Raw genomic sequence first — 24,809 nt, 5'->3', positions numbered from 1 at the left:
TGCCACTCCATATGCCAAAGTACTGTACTGCCAGTTTATCCATTGTTTAGAATATTAATCATGAAATTTGTAATGAAACCATTTTTGTACAATACATGCCCTACATTGAAGGTAAATACTTCCAATTTTTTTTTTAAAAACTGTATTCCAACAAAATATATCTGAGAAAGTAATTTTTATATTATTTGGAATTTTCAACTAAACAGCAATTGGTGCTTGGTTAGGTTAGCCAGAGATACCAGTGCAAATTGGCACTGTCTTAAATTATTTGAATAAATATATGTGACAATTAAAATGAATTGAGTACTTACCAGCTGTTTGGAAACCTTTTGTGAGCATCAGAAAATTCATCCACCTTATTGCATATATAAATTCATTTGTGTTTTGAATGTTACAGCTGTTTCTAATTAAAATGTATTGTGTTGATAATGTGATTTTGTTCACTGTGATCTTGCATTGGACTAAAATGTTTAGCCTCAATGTATTAACTTTGAAGGAGAGGGAATTGAAATTTTCAGGCTGGTAATGTATCGCAACCAAAGAAAATGTGTTCTTATAGAATCATAGAAGTTTACAACATGGAAACAGGCCCTTCGGCCCAACATGTCCATGTCGCCCAGTTTATACCACTAAGCTAGTCCCAATTGCCTGCACTTGGCCCATATCCCTCTATACCCATCTTACCCATGTAACTGTCCAAAATAGAGGTGGAGGTGGAGCGGGAGGAGGTGGAGCGGGAGGAGGTGGAGCGGGAGGAGGTGGAGCGGGAGGAGGTGGAGCGGGAGGAGGTGGAGCGGGAGGAGGTGGAGCGGGAGGAGGTGGAGCGGGAGGAGGTGGAGCGGGAGGAGGTGGAGCGGGAGGAGGTGGAGCGGGAGGAGGTGGAGCGGGAGGAGGTGGAGCGGGAGGAGGTGGAGCGGGAGGAGGTGGAGCGGGAGGAGGTGGAGCGGGAGGAGGTGGAGCGGGAGGAGGTGGAGGCGGGAGGAGGTGGAGGCGGGGGAGGAGGAGCGGGAGGAGGGGGCGGAGGAGCGGGAGGAGGGGGTGGAGCGGGAGGTGGGGGAGCGGGAGGAGGGGGGAGGAGTGGGTGGAGGTGGGGGAGGGGGAGGAGCGGGAGGGGGAGGGGGTGGAGGTGGAGGAGGGGGTGGGGGAGCGGGGGGAGGGGGAGGGGGGGGGAGGTGGGGGAGGTGGGAGGAGGTGGGGGAGGTGGAGGAGCGGGAGGAGGTGGAGGAGCGGGAGGGGGTGGAGGTGGGGGAGGTGGGGGAGGAGGTGGGGGAGGTGGGGGAGGAGGTGGGGGAGGTGGGAGGGGGTGGAGGAGGGGGAGGGGGTGGAGGAGCGGGAGGGGGTGGAGGTGGAGGAGCGGGAGGGGGTGGAGGTGGAGGAGGGGGAGGTGGAGGGGGAGGAGGGGGTGGGGGAGCGGGAGGAGGGGGTGGGGGAGCGGGAGGAGGGGGAGGAGGGGGTGGGGGAGCGGGAGGAGGAGAAGGAGGGGGTGGGGGAGCGGGAGGCGGGGGAGGAGCGGGAGGCGGGGGAGCGGGGGGGGGGGAGCGGGTGCGGGAGCGGGAGGCGGGGGTGGAGGTGGGGGAGCGGGAGGAGGGGGAGGAGGTGGGGGAGCGGGAGGAGGGGGTGGAGGTGGGGGGAGCGGGGGGGGGGAGCGGGTGCGGGAGCGGGAGGCGGGGGTGGAGGAGCGGGAGGGGGTGGAGGGGGTGGGGGAGCGGGAGGGGGGGTGGGGGAGGAGGGGGTGGGGGTGCGGGAGGAGGGGGTGGGGGAGCGGGAGGTGGGGGAGCGGGAGGTGGGGGAGCGGGAGGAGGGGGTGGAGCGGGAGGGGGTGGAGGGTTCAATACTTGTGAACAGTTCAGAAGCAGAACTGTAATGTAATCATGCTGGAGATCACATTTTTGTTAGTCACAAATACAAACTGAATTTGATCTTCCTATGTCAGTAAGATATTTAAAAAAAATCTAATTTCCCTTACTTTTATAGCTACATTTTGGAAGACAGTTGTACCTCGAGGAACTGTATCAGCTATAAAATGGGCTTTTGTCATGGCTTCCATGGCCACTACTAAAAAAGGTTAGTAGCTGCCACAGGCAATTTTGTAAATAGTTCATGCAGTTGTATCCTTTTATTGTAACTTTCATGCAGGCTAAACCAACTGCTTCTTTGCTTTATGGGTGTAAGAATATAAGGCAGCAGTAGATCTCCTGTTTCTGTTTTTTACTGCAGCCCCACTCTGTGGTCCTAGAATTCCCTTGAAGCAACATCCCCTCTGTGGCTCAACTCAGATGCTGGCATGTTCCGCAGGGTGGTTCCTGGGAAAAAATAAAAAGGAAAAAAATAGAAAGCACCAAAAACTGAAATAAAAACCAAGTTCTTGAAGTGCACAAATCTGTTAGCATCTGAAAAGAGAAATGATGGGCTATTGTTCTGGATGCAGGTCCTTCATCAGAACTGGAAACTGGGAGGTCAGCAACCCTCTTTATAGGACAGAGCAGAGAGATTTTGATGGGGAAGGAAACAAAATGGGTGATGTCGTGGGTTAGACACTAGGATCTGATTTCAATTCCAGCCCAGAATGATGGATGAAAGTCTCATCTGTCTGCTGTTAAGGATCCTATGTGAAATGAGTTTAGTCGTCTCAGTCCAGTTACTAGTAGGCATGGCCCATCGTATCAAACTAGCCTGAATTTGGTACTATTTGGCAATGTCACTCAAATATGGATGGTTGGTGTGTGAAATGGAAAAATTGCCCCACTGTTGCAAATATAGGGTGCTCTTCTGAGGGGACTAGGGAAGAGTAGAGGTTGGTCATTTCCCTCAGAAGATTGGAGCGATTAGATAGAAACCATGTTAGGGACGAATGTGCATGATCTCTGCATCAAGCTGTGTTGTATCTAATCTGGAAGTGCTTGGTGCTAACACTGGGGGGCGGGGGCTCGGGGGGTGATTTTAACCCCCAAGAACAAGTGGATCGGGGACGGGTGGTAGTTAAAAATAGTTGTTTTTTGGGTCGCGACTGCAACCCGGCTTCACTTCCGGGTTTAACCCACCCATTCTTGGGGGTTAAAGTTACCCCCTGGGTGTTTCGTTCCCCAGCACTAACACCCTGATTAGCATAAAAATGTAAGAAAATGGTGGAGGTTGGGGCGATGAGAAGAAGGGAAGAGGGTCAAAGAGAACAACAGTTAGTGTACTAACTCCTATTACAAAAAAGTAGTTAATGGATTTAATAGTTTTCCAATAGATTTGTGAAAAAAGCCAAGAAAGGTAACAAAAATATTGACATACGTAGATTATCTCAGTCGGGAAGTGAAGCAGTAATCGGTAGACAAAACAAAAATGAAAACTGATCCAAAATGGAGGACAATTAAGAGAAAGATAGATGGGAGAAATAGACCAAAAAATGGGACAGACACCTAAGATCTGAAGTTGCAAAAGTTAAAGTTCAAACCAGCATGCCAAGGAGAAAGAAGAGATACTTTTCCAGCCGTTTGTGCTGAGCTTGGTTGAAGCCATATGGGAGGGCAGAGAGAGAGAATACCCATAAGTTCTCGGCCTGTGGACACATCAGAAACTTTCCCATGTGCTACAGACACTTTCCCACATCCTGCAAGCATATAATTACATGCAGGATGTAAAACATTTACTTATATAGATGGAGAGAAAAAATCATTTGGCCGTGTTTTGTTTTATGCCACATATCACGGATTCTATCAGATACACCCAATCTCTTGAGGAAAATAACCAACCACAGTTAAAGCCTCTGGGAAGCTCATGCTATGTGAAATTTCTCTTGTGTCTGAAGTTAATCAAACAGGAACACCCAGGGTATTATTGAAACCTTATTATCCACCTAATTCTTTGCTGACCATTTGCTTTTCTGTACATGGCAGGTGCCATCATGTTCAAGGCCACTGATTTGCACTTTCATAGAAAAGTAGATGGAATTGTGGCATGCAATCCCCAAAACACTGGTGAAAATCCTAGCATAACATAGCATAATAAAAATGGATTTGACTTTTTTAATAAATGGAAAACCATTAAGAGCCTTAATATAAAAACAGAAAATGCTGGAGAAGCTCAGCAAGTCAGGCAACATCTGTGGAGAAAGAAACACAGTTAACGTTTCAGGTTGAAGACCTTTCATCAGAACTGGAAGATGTTAAAGAGTTAACAGTTTTTAAGCAAGTACATAGCTTGTGGACTGAACACCTCTGCTCAGTCTGCAAGCATGACCCTGACCTGGTCGCTTGCCATTTTAATTCCCCGTCCCACTCCTACTCTGTCCTTGGCTTCTTACACAGTTCCAATGAAACTTGAGGAACAGCACCTCATCTTTTGTTTAGGCACTTTCCAACCTTCTGGACTCAGCACTGATTTTAATAACTTCAGATCATAACTACTGTTCCCATTTTGTGCTGGTAATGGTTCTGCTGTTGCCATTTACAGCTCTTCTAGACCCATCTTTTGTTTCTTAACCTGTCCTATTACCTTCTTGCCTTGCACCATCATCCCTTTTGTCATTTAATCACTCTTGCCCTCTACCCTATCACAGACCTTCCCTTTTGTTCTTTCCTACCTTCCCCCTCTCCCATTCCCTGGCTTTGTACTTGCTTAAAAACTGTTGACTCTTCAGCATCTTCCAGTTCTGATGAAAGTCTTCGACCTGAAAGGTTAACTCTGTTTCTTTCTCCACAGATGCTGCCTGACTTGCTGAGTTTCTCCAGCATTTTCTGTTTTTATTTCAGATTTCCAGCATCCACAGTATTTTGCTTTTGATTAGGAGCCTTAATATTTTTTACCTGCACTTATTTTTATTTCTTTCAATCTCATTCTTAAACAGATATTTATTCAGTTATCTTTTAAAGGAGTTAATTCAACTCTGATTTTTGCTGTTCCACATACATACTTTTTTGGGGGTGGAGAATTTCTTAAATTTCCTTGTATTAATTGAAGGTTGCAAATTTTGCACTTACGTCTGCAGTCATGGTCCACGTTAAATAACTTTCCTGCATCTATGTTATCCTCATTGTTTAAAGATCTGGATCGCATCTCCTCTCAACCCAATATTCTCCAATGAATACAAGTTCCATTTTGTGGGCCTGGTTCCATTCTTTGTGACCTAAAGCATTAATTACTAGAATCAGCCTAATAGCTCTCCTCAGGATCTTTTTCTGTGCATCAACAACTTGCATTTTTTATAACATCCCTCACGTAGACAAAAGTATGAGCGCTTTACAAGGTAGTGAAGATACTAAGCAAGAGATGGGACCGATTAAGGGAGGGTGAAAAGGGAATAGAAGGCAAGGTCTAAGATTTTTTGGAGATTTTCAAAGTAAGGGAAGGGGGTAAGCAAGATGAAGTGGTTTTGGGAGAGTTTTCAAGAGCAAGAAGAGTGGCTAAAAGATTGGCTTTTAATGGTGGAGCTGAAGAAACAAATGTGCAAGCTGTGAGAAGATTGTTGACGTGAAGTGGATTGAAGCCATAGGATTTGGCAGCTAGGGTGAGGACCTTGGAGAGATTTGGAAACTGGGGTGAGTTATGATCTTTAAGTCAATATGCTGGGGTTGGGATTGCAGCAGATCTTGATTAGGATAAGTGGTAATGGATGTTCAGAATTTCATCCAAGAGCTGCAGAGTTCTTAATTCAAGTTTGTGAAGTGTGGAGGTGTGGATTAAGATTTCAGCAGCAGTGAGTGAGAAATATGGGACAAAACAGGGCATTGTTCTGGAGGTGGAAAAATGCAGCCTTGGCAACTGACTGGTATTGGGATATGAATAGCAGCTTTTGGTCAAGCAGAACAATGAGGTAGTGTGCCACCTGGTTTAGCCTGAGCTTGTAACTGGGGAGACCAATAGAGCTAGACCGAGAGGCACATAAGTACTAGTATAAACCTGGGAAGATGGGTTCAGTTTTGTGATGATGAGGTGAAGGAAATTTTAGCTATTGCAAGATCTAATGTTAAACAGGCAGCTGAATAGTATGTCAACAAGATTGGATGTGGAGATGCCGGTGATGGACTGGGGTTGACAAATGTAAAGAATCTTACAACACCAGGTTATAGTCCAAGTTTTATTTGAAAATCACAAGCTTTCGGAGGCTTTCTCCTTCGTCAGGTGAATGTGGGAATCCTTGAACATTTCGCATTTATAGTCAGAGAACAATACCTGGTGATTACAGATAATCTTTCCAACTGCCCGTTGTCAAGGCAATCAAAGTGTTCAGACAGAGAGGTGTTACCTACAAGACCACTGAATATACAAATGGCCAGAACACAAGACAGAGAGAGAGAGGGAGAAACATCCGAAAGGAAGAGAAAGACAGAGAATGACCCGTTGTATTAAAAACAGATAACTTTTTTTCGCTGGTGGGGTTACATGTAGCGTGACATGAACCCAAGATCCCAGTTGAGGCCGTCCTCATGGGTGCGGAACTTGGCTATCAATTTCTGCTCGACGATTTTGCGTTGTCGTGTGTCTCGAAGGCCGCCTTGGAGAACGCTTACCCGAAGATCGGTGGCTGAATGTCCTTGACTGCTGAAGTGTTCCCCGACCAGATTGGAGTCAGTGATGGTAGCAGAGTGTGTTATCATTTTGAAAATAGGGTGCAAAAAATTGCACAGGATACTCTACATGTGGACTTTCCAATGATAATGCACGGTTATAACAATTGCTTCTGAATTACAATCAAATTCCCTTGATGTATCCAATCATTTAATTGGTCATGTTGCTAACAGCTTCAGAGTGACTGGTACTTTCAGTGAATGTTCAATAAACACATCTAAATCCTTTCTCCTTTTCCACATTTGCTAATAGGCATGTGTGACCTTTGAGTGCAAAAATGCAATGTCTGCCAGCTCACTGGATACCTTCCATGACTGGTGGGTATTACATGCCATTCCTGTATTATTTCCCTTGATTTTACTGTTTAAATTTAATATTATTAGTATCAGTTTGGATTGGTCAAGTCCTCCCTGAATTTACAGTGCTCCTCTATTTCAGAAGAGGTGCCTGATGATTGGATTTTGTCCAATCCCACAGTTGTCAACCCATTTCAAAATAGGATTTTCCTATTTCCAAAATAGGATCTATTCACTTTGTACATTTTTTGTTTTTATTTCATTTTTTCAAAATTTCAGTGTGCATTACTTTGCATTATAAACCATTTTGTGCTACTTAGCCCATTGTAATTCTCTACCGTTTTGTCGAGCCTCTCTCTCAAATGCTGCAATGTGCTGCACTGTGAAGTGGTGGTACAAGGGTCTCCACCTGAAATTTTCCAAAAAGTATACTCCTGATTTTAATTGTGCAATTGACAAATGGTGGGCAGGTGCTGCGTCACGGGAAGAAAAAAGGAAAAGGACCAGTGGATCTATTAAATAGTTCAATTTTTATTGGGCCTTTTCACCTTGTCTTTATTTGCTTCACAGCAAGAAATGGATCAGTACTGATCCCAACTCTGACAATATTCTGCAGTTGGGCAGGTCATGAATAGTGATCCAGAAACAAGGAGCAGCAAGTTGGTCAAGGACTGCAGTGGACCCCTATGGCCAAATTTTGAATATAACTGCATTTAGTTTAGGTATCCTAGATTCTTTTGGATGCCATCAATCTGCTTAAATCACTTGACCTCAAAATGTGGTGTCACAGTAAATTTTATAATGTGCCCTTCTCTATCATTTATGAATAGTGTAAATACCAGAAGATGCAGAAACAGATCTTTGAGGAAGTTCACCAAACATCGCCTTCCCCAAATAGTCCTTTCCATTCAGCACCACTTGCTGTTGCTTAGAACTGCCGAGCCAGTTTTCAGACCAGCAAGGTAATTTGCCATTAGTTCCATGAGCCTCAAATCTGGATAATCCAGGTAAATTAAATCCACCAGATGGCTCTCATGTACAAATTTAGTAACTTCAAAACTTTCCAACGAATCTGTGAGGCATGATTTATTGCTTCTAAAATCTAATTGTAAAGCACATCTTAAAATTGTTAACATTATTACATTATATTTTAAAATTTCTCAAACAGCATCAGTTGATTTCAACTGAGACTTATTTGTTAGCACTTGAGCCAGTGTTTACTGCAGAAAGGAGAGATGCTGCCGCTACATACAACAGTCTGTAAATCCAAAGATGCCGCACAGAATGATGAAGCTTCATGCACAGATTCTCTTGGCCGTGGAGCTCTCTTCTAGACACCATTTGGAACTCAGTCCTTTGTACGCACAAGTTCAAATTCAGAATTAGCGGTACCCTATTGAGCCAGGGCTGCTGGGGCATACATTAAGTTGAAAAATCTGTTGTCTGCTAGTACCCCTGCACAATTTCTTCAAAGCTTTCTGATGCCAATACCACTGGAGTAAATGGAGTTGAGGTACAGACCAGCCATGATCTAATAGAATGGCGGAACAGGCTCGAGGGGCTGAATGGCCTACTCTGTTTCTATGCTTCGTGATATCTCTTTGCTTACAATTACCTCTGGCTCTATTGTTATTGTGCTGTAAAGTGTGTGGATGTGGTGGAGGATTTTTAATCTGTAGTAAAACAGCTGTCTTTTAAAATAATTAAATTCCTAAGTAAATGCAACAAACAGAACAACTAACTTTTAAATCTTTATTTTAAAAAATGAATGATCGCTGTTTAATAGACTGCTAGATCATGGCCTATTGCTTTACCATTTGCCCTGATTAATCCATCTGTGTTACAACTGCCCCTCTAAATTATGGAAATCTCCATGATGCTTTTTTTTTCTGCACCTGTGCTCATTGGATAGTGCTGCAGTAATAACGAAAATGACCTTTTATGTAACATGATTTCTTCTGTAGGAAGTTTTCTGTGGCTGGGACAAAGCAACAAGGACCTCTTCTGCATCAGTGATCAAAGTCCTGAGTTTCGGCCCTCCACTGTACAGTTACCCCCTGATGTAGAGATGGTACAATTTTCTGCCAGCCACGATGCAGTTTGGGGTCTGGACTTTACGGGCAAGATTCATATAAGGACGTTGTCACAAAACTGCCCAAGTGGTATGCATTGGACCAAACTGGATCTTACACAGTTAGGTGAGGTTATTTTTTTTGAACCGTTTTGTTACAGCAAGCAGTTTACCTTATTTGCTAAGGACCTTGCACTACACAAGGAGTCCTCCTGCATTTACCTGAATATGTCTACTGTTTTCTTCTTCCCCCCCCCCCCCCTCCCCCCCACTTACACCTTCACTACACTGGTAGGATGTTTCTATCTTCCACATTCATATCCTTCCAGTCTCTCTGAAAATATAAAATTTAATCAAACCCTGGACCTACTGGCATATGGGCATATTCTAATGTAGCACATCATCCAGTACCTCTTTTTTTGGAAAACAGAAGTAATGTCTCTAAATTGAATATTGTATTTAATTACTACAATGTGAGCAACAGCAAAAAAAAAGCCTTTGCTTGGCAATAATGGCCAATCCACAGCTTTAATTTTATTATTTTGCAGTCTGCTTTTGTTTACAATACAAGTGTAGCAAATTAGTTAACAGAAAATATTCAGTTAGATGTACACCTTATTTTCCTCCGCCCACCCATGCAGTTAGGGAAAATAGCTACAAATCTTAACCATTGGGGGTTGGGGTGGAGAAGTGAAGATTTCCTGTCCAGTTGGCGATCTACCATGTCAACCATCAAAGTAGAAAAAATCTGATTGGCTGATTGAAGCAGTTCAACCATCAAAGAATAGTAGATAGTATGAGGTAAAATCGTTCTTTGTTCTGTATGACTATTTCGAAGTGTCAGTAATGCAATCATTAAGTACTTGTGAATTAATAATTTGTTTAATTCAAACTGAATATTTAGAATCATTCCTCTAATGTTACTGTGGCTATTGTTTGTGTTCTCAAATTTTCAGAAACTTGTCACAGATTGTGCTGTTTTTTTTAAATATACCTACTATAAGCATTCAAGGGTAAGTTAGTTTAAGTGCCCTTTTCTGATCTATTCTTCAAACGGGCTCAAACCCCAATGTTGATTTAATATATTTTATCATATTTCTTTAAAAGGAATGGATTATCATTAGTAGTGTGAAATTTTGTATCTTGTCACAGCTAACAATTTTTTGTGTCTGGAGTTTTGTTTATAAGAGCTTTATTGGGTTGATGGCAGACAGAAATGTGTCTTTGGTGTAGTTTTATGTTGACTTAAAAACTGGGCCACATATGCAAGTAGCCGGGTAACATGGTCACTAGTATTCCAGAAGCTGTGTGTTTACCTTCTCAATCGTAATCTATGGTATCATATTCATAATATTGTTACTTTTATATTACAAGAATCTGTGCTTTTGTGGTTAATAGCCCTATCTTTAAAGGAATCAGCAAAACACAAGAATTTTTTACTGCTCAGACGTTCTGACACTGGAGCTGAGATCTGTTTGGATACTTAGAACTCCATCATCATTTGGGGCTCAAGTTGTAATATCTCCATCTTGAGACTGCATTCTGTTTATCTGAGGCTCCCTGTTATAATTTCTTAGAATTAAACTGTTGCTCAGCATATTAGAGAAGCTCCAACTTGTTTTGTTAGACTGCTTTAGCTAAAGAAAAATTGAATAGGATAAATTAACCCCACGTGATCATAGAGCGCAGAAGGAGGCCATACGTCCCCTTCGTGCCTGTGCTGGCTCTTAGAAAGAGCTATCCAATTAGTCCCACTCCCATGCTCTTCATCGCCCTGCAAATTTTCCCCCTTATCCAGTTCCCTTTTGAAAGTTATTTTTGAATCTGCTTCCACTGCCCTTTGAGGCAGTGCATTCCAGATCATCATAACTCGCCGAGTAAACATTTTTTTTCCTCCTTTTGCTTCTGGTTCTTTTGCCAATTACCTTAAATTTGTGTCCTCTGGTTACTGACCCTTGTCTCTCCTTATTTACTATTGTCATGCTAGTTATTTCATAGTTATTTATTGTACTGTACATATTTGCCTATTATCTTTACACTTCAACAATTTGTAGGAACAAATAAATTTGATTAATTGCTATGGTCTTTTTTTTTATTCATTCATGGGATGTGGGCTTTGCTGGCAAGGGCAGCATTTATTGCCCATCCCTAATTGCCCGTGAGAAGGTGGTGGTGAGCCGTCTTCTTGAACCACTGCAGTCCGTGTGGTGAAGGTTCTCCCACAGCACTTGCTGTTAAGCAGGGAGTTCCAGGATTTTGATCCAGCGACGATGAAGGAATGGCGATATATTTCCAAGTCGAGATGGTGTGTGACTTGGGGAACATGCAGGTGGTGTTGTTCCCATGTGCCTGCTGCCCTTGTCCTTCTAGGTGGTAGAGGTCTTGGGTTTGGGAGGTGCTGTTGAAGAAGCCTTGGTGAGTTGCTGCAGTGCATCCTGTGGATGGTACATACTGCAGCCACGGTGCACCAGTGGTGAAGGGAATGAATGTTTAGGGTGGTGGATGGGGTGCCAACCAAGCGGGCTGCTTTGTCCTGGATGGTGTCGAGCTTCTTGAGTGTTGTTGGAGCTGCACTCATCCAGGCAAGTGGCGAGTATTCCATCACACTCCTGACTTGTGCCTTGTTGATGGTGGAAAGGCTTTGGGGAGTAAGGAGGTGAGTCACTCACCGCAGAATGCCCAGCCTCTGACCTGCTCTTGTAGCCACAGTATTTATGTGGCTGGTCCAGTTAAGTTTCTGGTCGATGATGACCCCCAGGATGTTGATGGTGGGGGATTTGGCGATGGTAATGCCGTTGAATGTCAAGGGGAGGTGGTTAGATTCTTGTTGGAGATGGTCATTGCCTGGCACTTGTCTGGCGCGAATGTAACTTGCCACTTATGAGCCCAAGCCTGGATGTTGTCCAGGTCTTGCTGCATGCGGGCAAGGACTGCTTCATTATCCGAGGGGTTGCAGATGGAACTGAACACTGCGATCTTCAGCGAACATCCCCATTTCTGACCTTATGATGGAGGGAAGGTCATTGATGAAGCAACTGAAGATGGTTGGGCCTAGGACGCTGCCCTCAGGAACTCCTACAGCATTGTTCTGGGGCTGAGAATGATTGGCCTCCAACAACCACTACCATCTTCCTTTGTGCTGGGTATGACTCGAGCCACTGGAGAGTTATCCCACCTGATTACCATTGACTTTAATTTTACTAGGGCTCCTTGGTGACACACTCAGTCAAATGCTGCCTTGATGTCAAGGGCAGACCGTCTTGCCTCACCTCTCGAATTCAACTCTTTTGTCCATGTTTGGACCAAGGCTGTAATGCGGTCTGGAGCCAAGTGGTCCTGTCGGAACCCAAACTTAGCATCGGTGAGCAGGTTATTGGTGAGTAAGTGCCGCTTGATGGAAGGCGTCGTCGACAGTGTTATCACTTTGCTGATGATTGAGAGTAGACTGATGGGGCGGTAATTGGCCGGATTGGATTTGTCCTGCTTTTTGTGGACTGGACATAACTGGGCAATTTTCCACATTGTCGGGTAGATGTCAGTGTTGGAGCTGTACTGGAACAGCTTGGCTAGAGGTGCAGCTGGTTCTGGAGCACAAGTATTCACTACAGCTGGGATGTTGTCGGGGCCCATAGCTTTTGCTGTATCCAGTGCACTCAGCCGTTTCTTGATCACGTGGAGTGAATCGAATTGGCTGAAGACTGGCTTCTGTGATGGTGGGGATCTCGGGAGGAGGCCGAGATGGATCATCCACTCGGCACTTCTGACTGAAGATGGTTGCAAACGCTTCAGCCTTGTCTTTTGCACTCACGTGCTGGACTCTGCCATCATTGAGGATGGGGATGTTTGCAGAGCCTCCTCCTCCCATTAGTTGTTTAATTGTCCACCACCATTCACGACCGGATGTGGCAGGACTGCAGAGCTTTGATCTGATCCATTGATTGTGGAATCGCTCAGCTCTGTCTATAGCAAGTTGCTTCCGCTGTTTAGCATGCATGTGATACTGTGTTGTAGCTTCGCCAGGTTGGCACCTCATTTTTAGGTATGCCTCGTGCTGCTCATGGCATGGTTTTCTACACTTCTCATTGAACCAGGGTTGATCCCCTGGCTTGTTGGTAATGGTAGAGTGAGGAATATGCTATGCCATGAGATTACAGATTGTGCTGGAATACAATTCTGCTGCTGCTGATGGCCCACAGCGCCTCATGAATGCCCAGTTTTGAGCTGCTAGATCTGTTCTGAATCTATTCCATTTAGCACAGTGGTAGTGCCACACAACACATTGGATGGTGTCCTCAGTGTGAAGATATGAAGCAGGTCTATGTATTTGTCAGTTTCTGGCTTCCATATTGCCAGCTCTTGTAAATTCTAGTGGGCAGTGTTGCTGCTAAGTACAGTAATTGTTAGCCCCAGGCTATGCAACTTAAAACCTAGCCTACTTGATCACGATGGACGTAGGCTGCTCGTGGGTAACTTAGTGTAACCATTAGAAATGGTACTCAAAAAGCAAAATTGAAACTTGTTTTTCAATAGCTTAGATTCATTTGGCTATCCTTTGAGGTGATTTGTGAGTGGTTCCCTGTCATAACCCCAAAATAGTATTGGCATACTGAACGAAGTCAATTCCATAGCTCAGTCATGGCCTCCTTCATATATTTAAAGTTGCAAAGAATATTTTAAGCTTACATAGTACTGCCTCAACCAGTCAAGTAAAGACTTGCCATGGCTCTTTGCCATGACCCTTATGTCTTCACAGTACATAGAATTAATAATCACTAACAATCATACTCACTATTAATAAAAAAAAAAGCAGCCATGAAAGTAATGCAGGTCTGTAGACAATTTTAGTTGTAGGTAGCAGAGCTTGTAAACATACTTCTATTCAGAGAGCTCACTAAATGTCAGAACATACCTCAGATGGAAATGAAAACAGCAATGCAGAGTTGGCGTTATCTGACCCTGTGTTGTGGATCATGGTGATGTTGTTTAAAATCAAAACATTTTAACAGCTGTATCATCATGTGATTGCTCTAGTGATACCCAAAGCATATGACATGTTGTGGCATTTTGATAACTGCTGATGTAGTAACCTTGCATGAAAAAATATAACTGCCGGGTTGTCTCTAATATTCAGCAATTTTTTTTTGCATGTTCTAAATGATTTAAAGTTGGATTATTGAATCTTTCATAAGCTATTGTGAAACCGGTCCCATCATTTTCTTACAGTAATCTGATTATTTTTAGTCCTGGTCCTGTCGTAGTCCAAGCACTTGGACATTAGTCAATTCTAAAAGGGACCTAACATTTCTGTACATAAATCTGGAAAAGGGAAATGCAACACTCTACATTTCTAAACTGAGCAAGCATTCATTTACATAAATTCAATGAATGCACTGAGAAAGAGAGAGAGAGAGAATGTGTGTACGTGTACTTAAGCACGTTCGGATCTATTTATAGCTAGAGCTTCGTTCAGTTGATGGCATTATAACTTGAGTGTCAGAAAGTTGAGTATTGAAGCTCCATAAGCACATAATCTATGCTGACACTTCAGTGCAGTGCTGCATTGCCAGAGGTGCTATCTTTTGGTTGAGAAATTACACCAAAATCTTGTCTGCCTGTTCTGGTGATTCAGTTGGATGTAAAAGATCCCATGGCGCTATTCAGAGAAGAGTAGGGAGTTCTAGCCAATATTCCTCCCTCAGCCAACATCATTGAAACTGATTACCTGATCATTTATCTCTTTTCCAATGGTGGGATCTTGCTGTGCTCAGAATAACTGCTGCATTCACCTACAGTATTTGCACTTCAAAAGCAATTCACTGGTTGTGAAGCACTGAGATATCCTGGGAACATCATAAGGTGCTATATAAATTCAAGGCTTTTAAAAAAATATATATATATAATATACATGTCTATGTTCATCAAACAAGACTGACTTTGAAACACTCTGAACAATCTACATCAGTGTAACCATGAAGTACTTCTGATAGCCACCAGTTAAATGATTTGCTTTCTATGCGAGTAAAAATACATTGTTTAGACACCTCTGGTATATAGCGTACAATTATTTTTACTAACCAATTCACTCCACATGCTTGTATAGTTGAAAAAGTATATTCCAGAGGCAGATGGAATGGCTTTGTCATTGCTGACGCACAATGCTGATGATGGAATGTTAACCTTGAAATATTTAGCTGTATACAGCTTTGGAGACACTGTGCCTCCAGCTAAGCCATCTGGAATATTGTACAGTGTAGTGATGTCTATTCTAGGACTTGTAGTATGAAGCTTCTATCAGTATAGTTAAGAATTTTTTTGTTGTTGTTTAAGCTGTTCTGTTATGATAGCGAGGCTTATATTATTTAAAGGAATTGAAGTGGGTTCACTCAATTGGATTTACTCATTTAACACTGTCTAAATTAAACCAATGCAAGAGGCCAAGCCTATATATAGCATGTAGGAGCTCAACATAACACTTTGGCCTTCTATACAATCTGAATAAAGTGTTGGATTAAATCTGCTGAAACAACTAACCTTTATTTCTGTACAGAAGTTGCTTTTTTGCAGTAATATGAAGCTAACCGATCTTTAATTTTTAGAATCCAAGAAATGCCATTTCAGAGGAAATCTGGATATTTCAAATTAAACTAAATTAGAGATTTTCATTTACACTGTTTCAAGAATACTCTTCTTTTGCTGTGAATAACTCAGTTTGTCTGCTAGGTGCAAATGCTAATTGTAGGACTTAGCTATTCAAGCTACAATCAAACGATGGCTTAGGTAGTTCTGCTGATAATCGCACTGTGTCTTGGGTCAAATCACTCGTTTTTATTTTATATCACTGCTGTATCTTTAAGCTTCTCAAACATAAGCTGCAGCCTATGATAGGCGTTTTTCACATTTTATTATGTTTATGTTCATGGTTTTTATCAGTGCAAATGACTAATCAAACTTTTAGTTTGTGAGGTCTTCAACTTGCAGACAAAGCTCCAGGTATGGTTATGTATATAGAACAGAGTATTTAATAATAACAGTAAGGTGATGCAAATCAACAACTACAATCAATCAATCTCTCTCTCCTTCTCCCTCTCTCTCTCCCGTTCCTCTCTTCTGGGTCTTGCCTTGTATATTCAACTTCCCCTTCTCTAAGGGTGGAAGGAGCCACAACTCCACCTTCCTTAAGTCCAGTCCCTCAGGATGATGACAGGAGGAAAACTTGAAACCTAAAAGTAATCAATCAGCATTCACCGTTACTTCAGACTGTATTTCTAACCTGAAGCTTCGTTGCAAAAGATTTTTTTTTCTCTTCGGGGGCTGAATGGCTGCCTTCTGTTCCTATGTTCCTAAAAGTTTTTTTTAATCCTCAGGATGTATAAAATTAGCAAGCCTAGCATGTGGAAGTCAGCATGTGTGGGCTTGTGATGTTGATGGAATTATTTACTTCCGTGTGGGGACACAACCATTGAACCCCAGCATGATGCTGCCTGCTTGGATAACCATTGAGCCACCAGAGCAGGTAGGCACCCGAGATATGTATTTTTCTTTCTCTTGCTCATTACGGTAAAGGATGTCTGTGACGGGAAATGGAACACTTCTACACTTTGGGCACCAGCATCAAGCACTCCCGGCTTAGGTGTAGCATACCAGAGTGCAAAGTAACACGCACTATCCACTGCTCCAACAATGTACCTTAACCCCAAGCTCCAAATAATGCACCAATGTGAATTTTTCCATTTCCCAAATTAGCTGTACTTGTGGCTTCTATGCTAATCTGTGAAATTAGGGGTAATTTTGTACTGAATTGAAATGTTCGGTATTAGTGGTTGGTATGAGAAAAAGTGGATGCATTGATTTGCTCAGGTGAATTACATTGACATTTTACTTGAGGGAAGACCGGTATTGGAAGTATGCACCACAGTGGAATTTTTATAAATACAAGTGGTATTCAAGTTACTGAGAATAATTCTTTAGCCTTGTCATTTGTTTCTTTGTCCCTCTTATGTTCTGAAATGCTTATGATTTTAATACCATTTGAGCAAGGAATACAATTATGCCTTTGTTAACATTTTGAAGCTGCTGTGTCTCACAGTTTTTTTTTTCATTTTTCCATCCTTTGTCTTCTCCCCATTTTTCTCTCTTTATCTCTCATGTCCTGAAAGCAATGACTCATCCGGACGTATGGTTCCATGAGTGCAACACCCCATGTGTGAACGTAGACAGATTATAGGCAGGCTGTTTGACTGTGGAAGGTGAACCGGATTCTTTCCTTGTCCAACATCAGTGTGCACACTTTCCAGCAGAGGCCACCAAAATATAGTGATCAGCAGCATGAAGCCTGACTGATTTCCCTTCATGTTGTTCCCCACCTCCAAACCCAGGGCACTGAGGCTAATTGTAATTTCCCCTCTGCTGCCCTTGTTGAGATCAATTAACTGCACAGAGTAGGGACTTTCCTAGTTTGTATGGTTCACTACCACACTGCTTGCTTTACTCTCTAAGGATACCCTGAAGACTTATTTTTAAAGTTTAATATTAAAATATGCCACTTAATGAGTGTCGTATTACAAATTTGATCCATACTTAGAGCTAAATATTCATACTGAAGGCCAAATGGCACTCCTGGTAGCTTTATTTAGAAATGGCACTGGCATTTGTTTTACACCACTAGTTCCTAACACTCTAATTGGCTAGAATAATGACACAGAATGGAAGTGAACGCTGCAATCACACATTTTATCTTCACTACTGCACAGCATTGTAAATTAAAACCTATCTATCAAAATGGCATACATTGATTTTGAGTCTTTTTAGAGAGTTTTCTGCACATGTGCAGATTAACTGTATTGAGCGTAACTTCGCTACAAAGCTAATGAAGATGGTAGATCCAAAGCTGGATTTGGATATACTTGTATACAGTGTAAAGAAATGCAAATTTCTTCAAATGGGGACAGAAAATCCAGTTGGGGACTATTACTTAAATGGAAAGACAAGAATTTCCCTGAATCTGTGTGCAACCCATGAGTTAAGAAAGAGAAAAGATAAGAAAGACAATGGACAAGAAAATGAGAAGACATCTAGAGCAGATGCAATGCTTTGCCCGCCAACTTACATTTTTGTCCACTGAAGAATCCATAGGCATCATTCCTGGCCCTCTCCCTTTCCTCATTTTTACATGTTTCCTCTTGGCACAGTATCTGCGGATATGGGGTCAGTTTCCACACGTAAGCCAAAATCGTCCAACTCTGTCTCGCCATGGCCGCTTCTATATTGTATTGTCAAACTGCTTCCAAACATCGAATCATGGCTGAGCAGACCTTCCAGCAATTGAATATTGAGAACACCAAAGCCTTCTTTTGATCCTGGCAAAATCTCTATACCCTTTCCTCCAACTCCATCCCCCAAGTCCTGCAACTTGTTCAGGCTGAACCAGATGTGCACAACCTTAGAGCCCTGTTAAACACTACTGAGCTTCAAATTCCATAACCTATCCATTATCAAACAGTTTACTTCCACCTCCACACCATTGCATCCCTCCACCACTACTGAAACCCTTATTCATATTTTTGTTGCTCCAGACTCTCTTTTATCAATACCAGCCTCCCAAGTTTTACCCTACACAAATTCTGACTCCACTACATCTCCATCTACATCCTGCACTTCATCCTGCTCATCCATCACCCTGTCTTCACCAACCTCCAGTGGCTCCCTGCCTGCAATGTATCAAATTCACAATCCTTGTCCTCATTTATAAGCTTCTATGTCCTCATCCCATGTTATCTCTGCAACTTGCTCCAGCTTTATGTCTCAACCTGTGCTCTTCAATCCTCATATGTGACCACCTGTGCATTCCCTGCCTCTTCTCTGCTCTTCCATCAATCATATGCTCTTAATTCGTATGTTCGTAAAAGCCTCCACAAACCTATCTTTTCAGCTATGATTTTGGCCATTTCTCAACTCCTCTACAACGTGGAATCGGTTTCTCCACTGTGAAGCAACTTGGGATATTTTGTACATTATGAGTGAGTGCTATTTGAATGCAGATTATTTTTCTAACTTATGTTAGAATAGCTATTGGTAACTCAGAAATGTTATGATGAACAATTTCTTTGGCCTTGCAGTGTGTGAGCTGAACACTTTTTGAAATGGTTGGCCTATGATGTGCAGAATTTCCTTGAGCGCTAGTGCTGTAAGGGCTAAGTGAACCCACAAAACCCTCAGTAGGAGCACTTGCTCATTGCACACTGCATCATCTTCAAAACCTCAAAAAATACATACAACAACTTGCATTTATATAGTGCCTTTAATGTAGTAAAACATCCCAAGGCACTTCATAGAGGTGTAATCAGACAAAAATGGATGCTGTGCCAAAGGAGGAGATATTAGGAGCGGTGACATGGATTTTAAGAAGGATCTATAAGAACACTGGGATATATATGCTGACGACAATATTTATAAGGGCACCAGACATATCACCTTAACTCCTTGTTGAGGAGCTGTCTGAGTTTACCACCAGTCTATGCCAAATTGGCTTACATCAACCATTTCAGATTATATTACATTTTCACTACCAACGTTCCACCAGGATCCGCACAAGGTATTAAGTGAATAAATTAACTTTCTTGACTATTATCAAAAAAGTCAGACAACAAAGTCATGAACTAAATTTGTTTATTGACCTTGGAATCATAGTTAGCACACTTGAACTTAAGCATTGAGTATGCAAATAATTAATAGATAGAGATTACAAGGGCAGTTCAGTTATGTCACAGTCATTCAGCTGTAACTGTTTGATTATAAATTTACAGTTGAGTTCTAAGATTAATATAAATTGATGAGATTAATTTAGGATTAGTCTCCTTAGATAACTAACAGTCAGGCTATTAAATAGAGTAAAATCTATATGCTTATAGTTAACAATGTTTGTAGAACTTATATGACCATAGATGAACTGGTTGCCTCGCATTCCTCTGGGTGTTAGCCTTCTGAGACATTATAATGATGAACCTCCATCTATAGAGGTGCTATCCATTCCTCCTAGATCCTCTGTTCCTGTGTAAATTCACCTTGCGCGCTGGTAGCTGTATCTGGACTAACTGGCTCAAATTTCCCCTCCCTTGATCTCAGGAAAATATGCACATCTAAATGGCGAACTTGTATCTGGCTGGTAAAGCTGTACAATCTTAACTCCTGCAATCTTCTCTCTATCTCCAATTTTATAGAGACACCCTTCCACATATACCTGACAAAGTAGGAACTAAAGACAGAACTTCAGTGTCGTAAACTATCTCACATATCGGTAATTTCCAGAGAAACCTCTTAAATTGTATTGACCAATCTGAATGACACACGTTGGAAGAGTTTAGCCCTTCTGATGTCAGTCACCTCACATAGCCCTCTTGGTACCCCTGATGATCTCCATCACTTAGATATGCAAGATCACTGTGTAGGTTGTCTGGAGGCTTTTTGTTAGCAAAGGCCTGAAGCTAGGAGTAAACAAGTAACCAGTTAGTGTTTTTAACTGTATTATGCCTCAAACTGCCTTTTAATATACAAACTTCAACAGTGTAGCAAGATGCGGTGTTGACAGTTCTGTGAAATGGCAAATAAATTGAGCATATTTGCTTTGTGAATGTCCATAACTTTGTGAGAGAAAACACGCTATTGTGAAGTCAGATTGAGAACTTTGGTTCCTTGTATTATCTAAGCATGCACCTTGGCCAGTAATTCTGATTAGATTTTTTTTCAGTTCAAAGTCAGCTTTCAAAGAGGATTTAGAAACTTACTATTGGTGGTTAGCTGATAGTTTATGAATTATAAAGCCAGAATTTTTCATGGAGCTTTATACATAAATCTGCAATCTCACTGTATACAGTGATGTGTCTCCTAGGCAACATTTTGGTGATTTGAAACTACACATTTCTATGGGTGGACATGTAAAGTATGATCGTTTACTTGTAGCAACAGAACTTTATAATGTACTGTCTAGACATTATCTAAAATATAAAGCGTTTAGGAGATCTATTAACAGCTTTATAAAATATTTTAAAATCCAACAATTGCTCCTTATTGGGAGTGGAGGGCTTATGCAAAAACGCTATGTTTATATTTATCATCCAGTTTTTTATAATTACTTGTTCTAGACAAGCCAACATGTTATGGAAAGTTTTTTATAGCAAGATGCCCAAAGTGATGTCATCCTTTTCATAATCATTTTTTTTAAAAAATCTCAAACTCGGGAAATGTCAAGAATTGACCTCAGTGGGACTGTGAACACCAGAGAAGATTAGGATTTATGATCATAAAGAGCGAGACAGATTATAGATTTAAACATATAGTGGTGTGTTTATTTTTAACAATCACATATATCAAAAATATTTTAAAACCAAGATGAGCAAGGCTTGCACCAAATGAACAAAACTTGATGGATCAGCCTATAGGGTGGAAAACTAAAAGTAATCCTTTAAAACTGATCATTTTTCAGCTATTTGTTGTGTACTGTGGAGAAAATAAAACGTGTGACCGAGATGCCTGACTTTTGAGGGCCCTTTCATCTCTAAGCCATATCATCATCCTCTGTTGTGCGTAGGACCCTTTTTATCCCACATACACAAGCTTGAACTCTTCTGCTGGTAATTGTTGTAAGTGTGTAATAATCAGCATGTGAGAAGCAGGTTTTCAAAAAGGCAGTGTCAACACTTTCGTGTTAGTAAACTTTTCTTGACTGAGATTATTTCACTTTTATGGCAGTTTCTGATTATAAAATCAGTAGGAAGCCTGTGCTTTTTACTGAGTCGTAATTCCTCAGAAATATCCTGATGATTTTACCACCTGTAAAATTTATTTCTTTAGTACAGAGAAAATCCAAATGCTAAGGACTTAATGACACTATATTGGAAAAAAATGATTAATGTTAACCTGGGAGCAAATAAATTAGAGCAAAGGAAATATGATTTGGAGTAAAGAATTAAATTCCTTTACAGTATTTGAACAGCAATACCAGGATTTTTCATTAAGCTCCTACTGCTTGAATTCGGATCCACACTCTGTGTGTAGCCATGGTGATTTTGTTTGTGATTTGAAACCACACAACTTCATCAGGGGATGGTTCTGTTTCAGGTTCAAGTTTCAGATCTTTTCTGAACAGTTGTTGATGCGGCACCTAAACTATGCATGCTGAGGAAAGCACAGCCACGTTGCCAAAAGGCTAGACATGGCTGTTTTATCAGGCCCTCATATTAATTCTGATCCCAAACTGTTGCATTTTTCCTCGGGGTCTGTCATCGTGAAAGAGGGGGTCACCAGCTCTCACTGATTCATTTAGTTGTCATTCAAGTGCAAACCTAGCCAGTGAGTATTGGTAGGTTATTCAGCAATGGGAGTCATCACAATGAAATGTGTCATGTCCACACTGTGTTCATATATGTGCATTTGCAGTCAAGGTCCAGAGTAGAAGACTTTGCTGTATTTTTCCCAACATTCCTAGCCCAAGGAAAGTGAGGCCAGTCGTAGGACCTCTGCCTCCTTAATTGGAATCAATTAACTCAATACAATCCAAAGATCGATACTCCATTTATATGACAGAAACACTTCCTTTGTCATTTGGCTAATTATTTTCAATTTAGGATGTGTTAATGGGGTGAGAAGAAGTAAGGTGGGAGGGGGCTCGTGTGGCGCATAAACACCGGCTGACTGATTTTACCTTTTTTGTCCTCTTCTGGTCCCGACTCCTTTTCCCGATTGGTTGACTTGGCAAAAAGCCACAACTGCTTCCCTTCCCAGGCCTATGGTTAAAACAGCAGTCAGGCCTCAATGACATCTATGGTGCCCGATCTGTATATTTAAATTAGGACCCCGCCAGTTTCCAGCTGGTGTCTTTCATCCCTGCTCAGGGACAGAAGGATCAGGAGTTCTTCTCCGGGCCCCATAAGGAAAGTTTAGGCCTCCCCTGCTCTGGGGAGGCTTCCCTCCCACCGCCCCCATTCCAGGCGACTTGCCTGAGCGCCGGGGACCACTTCTGCGGTTCCCGACGGCAGCCTCCTGCCATCCTACATTCCACTCCCATTCAGCTGCCACTTCTTGCCAGTTTTGGGCGGGAACCTAACTGGGGCTAGCACTTAAAATTTCCCAGGCTGCATACTGCCAAGGTTGGGATGGTTTGTCGCCGGCCTCGGCCCTCGCCCACGAGTGCCGCCCTGAGTTAAAATCAGAGCTTCAGATTCAGTGGCACACTATATTTACCAACTGAGCCATCAAGAGCTTTTTTTATAGTGGATAGATTTTTGTTGTAGAATTTAGCTAACCTTTTATTTAACTGTATATTGTTTTACATTTACTGCGGTAATAGAATGTAAGCAGGCTTGTGTCATATTGGTGTTACTTATTCAAATCTATGAATGGTCTAGTGCTGGTGAAAGGAGTACTGTATAGTGAAGCATGTTAATAAAAATTTGAATAAATTTCAAATGTATCTGGTATGTGTCAGAAGGTCTCCCGTTGTTTGCAGCTATAGTCCTTTTTTAAAAAATACATTTAAATCCTAATAATTGTACAGTTAGTTAACCAAGTTTGGTTTATACTTGGATTAGAATTTATGTAGCTCGCATATTAGAAAGAAGGCTCAATATGTGATGCAATTTTTGTACTTAAACAACTGAATCAAATTTAGAAGTTACTTAGTAAAATATACATGCAATTATCCTCGTGTTTAAAATGCTACGCCATAGCTCTGTATAATCTTAGTGGGAACCGAAATTTCACAGATTATAAAGTTCTGTACACCACATACTCATAAGTAATTTTACCAACAGTCGCTATTATAGAAAAGTGCTCTGTCACGTATGTTCTGTGTGATGAAATTGTATTAATCACCGTTATCTATACAGAAGTGCTGTATGTCACGTATTTATAGGAAAACATGGTACAAAATAGGGAGTGTCAGGCATCCTTTATCTCCCACCACAGTGTGCTGAACCACACCTTTTATAAGCAGAGCTAGTGCTAAATAATCTAATGCAAAAATGTGCCTTGAAATCACTACTAAGGGGCAGAAATGGGTATTTTACAAACTATTATTTCATCTTTTAGTAAGTGTTTGTGAATTATTGCAGATTAACTGCATTTGTTGCTCTAAGATATTGAGTGTTATTCTGGGTTATAAAATACCGAGTGCTATTTTGGGTTTTAAAATATTGAGTGCTATTTTGCTTTATAGGAGATGATTGCTTTTGAAATATTCAAATAACGCATATACATAGTGATATTGACATAATGAAATATCCAATTCTGTGAAATTAGTGAATATATTATGTCATCCCTAGAATTGTCTTTCCAGCTTAGATTTGCTTTAAATCTGTGAATTCCTTTACATAGGTTTCTTTTTTTAAATGCATTTTTAAAAATGATTAAAGTAGCATTCAGTGTTTCCTGGATGGGCCTTTCTAAGATTTTGGCTTATTCATAGTGGTGCTGAAAAATCCTCTAATACAGTAATGCAGCCGAGATGTCAGGACTAGTTTTATTACTGTAATAACATAATCCTACAAAAGTATATACACTTTAAATTCCTGCTTTTTCTGTCTCCTCTCTTCTTCCTCTCTTTTTGTGGGTTCAAGTCCTACCCCAGGACTAGAGCACATAATCTAGGGTGATATTTCAGTGCAGTAGTGAGTGCTGCACTGACGAAGATGCAGTCTTTTGGATGAGATGTTAAACTGTGTCCATGTCTGCCTGCTCAGATGGATGTAAAAGATCCCATGGCACTTTTCAAAGAAGAGCAGGAAGTTCTCCTGGTATCCTGACTAACATTTCTCCCTCAACCAACACCACCAAAAACAGATAACTGGTCATTCATCTCATTTGCTGTTTCTGGGATCATGCCCTGTGCAAATTAG

The 24,809-nt window shown here is 41.6% G+C and overlaps 1 protein-coding gene and 1 long non-coding RNA gene across 2 annotated transcripts in view; one reads left to right on the top strand and one right to left on the bottom strand.

Moving 5' to 3' along the window:
• LOC137326560 (uncharacterized) overlaps positions 1–24,809 on the bottom strand; it is a 68,567-nt gene that overhangs the window by 30,685 nt on the left and 13,073 nt on the right. The window lies entirely within an intron of this gene.
• tecpr2 (tectonin beta-propeller repeat containing 2) overlaps positions 1–24,809 on the top strand; it is a 96,533-nt gene that overhangs the window by 62,399 nt on the left and 9,325 nt on the right. The window contains exons 15-17 of the mRNA XM_067991777.1: positions 1,975–2,064; positions 8,816–9,049; positions 16,287–16,435. Coding sequence (XP_067847878.1) covers positions 1,975–2,064; positions 8,816–9,049; positions 16,287–16,435 — 473 coding nt within the window. The remainder of the gene's footprint in view (positions 1–1,974; positions 2,065–8,815; positions 9,050–16,286; positions 16,436–24,809) is intronic.

This window comes from Heptranchias perlo, chromosome 10, assembly GCF_035084215.1.
Source record: "Heptranchias perlo isolate sHepPer1 chromosome 10, sHepPer1.hap1, whole genome shotgun sequence".
Classification (NCBI taxonomy): Eukaryota; Metazoa; Chordata; class Chondrichthyes; order Hexanchiformes; family Hexanchidae; genus Heptranchias; species Heptranchias perlo.
The sequence above is the reverse complement of the archived record's forward strand: the minus strand, read 5'-3'. Positions and strand labels throughout refer to the sequence as shown.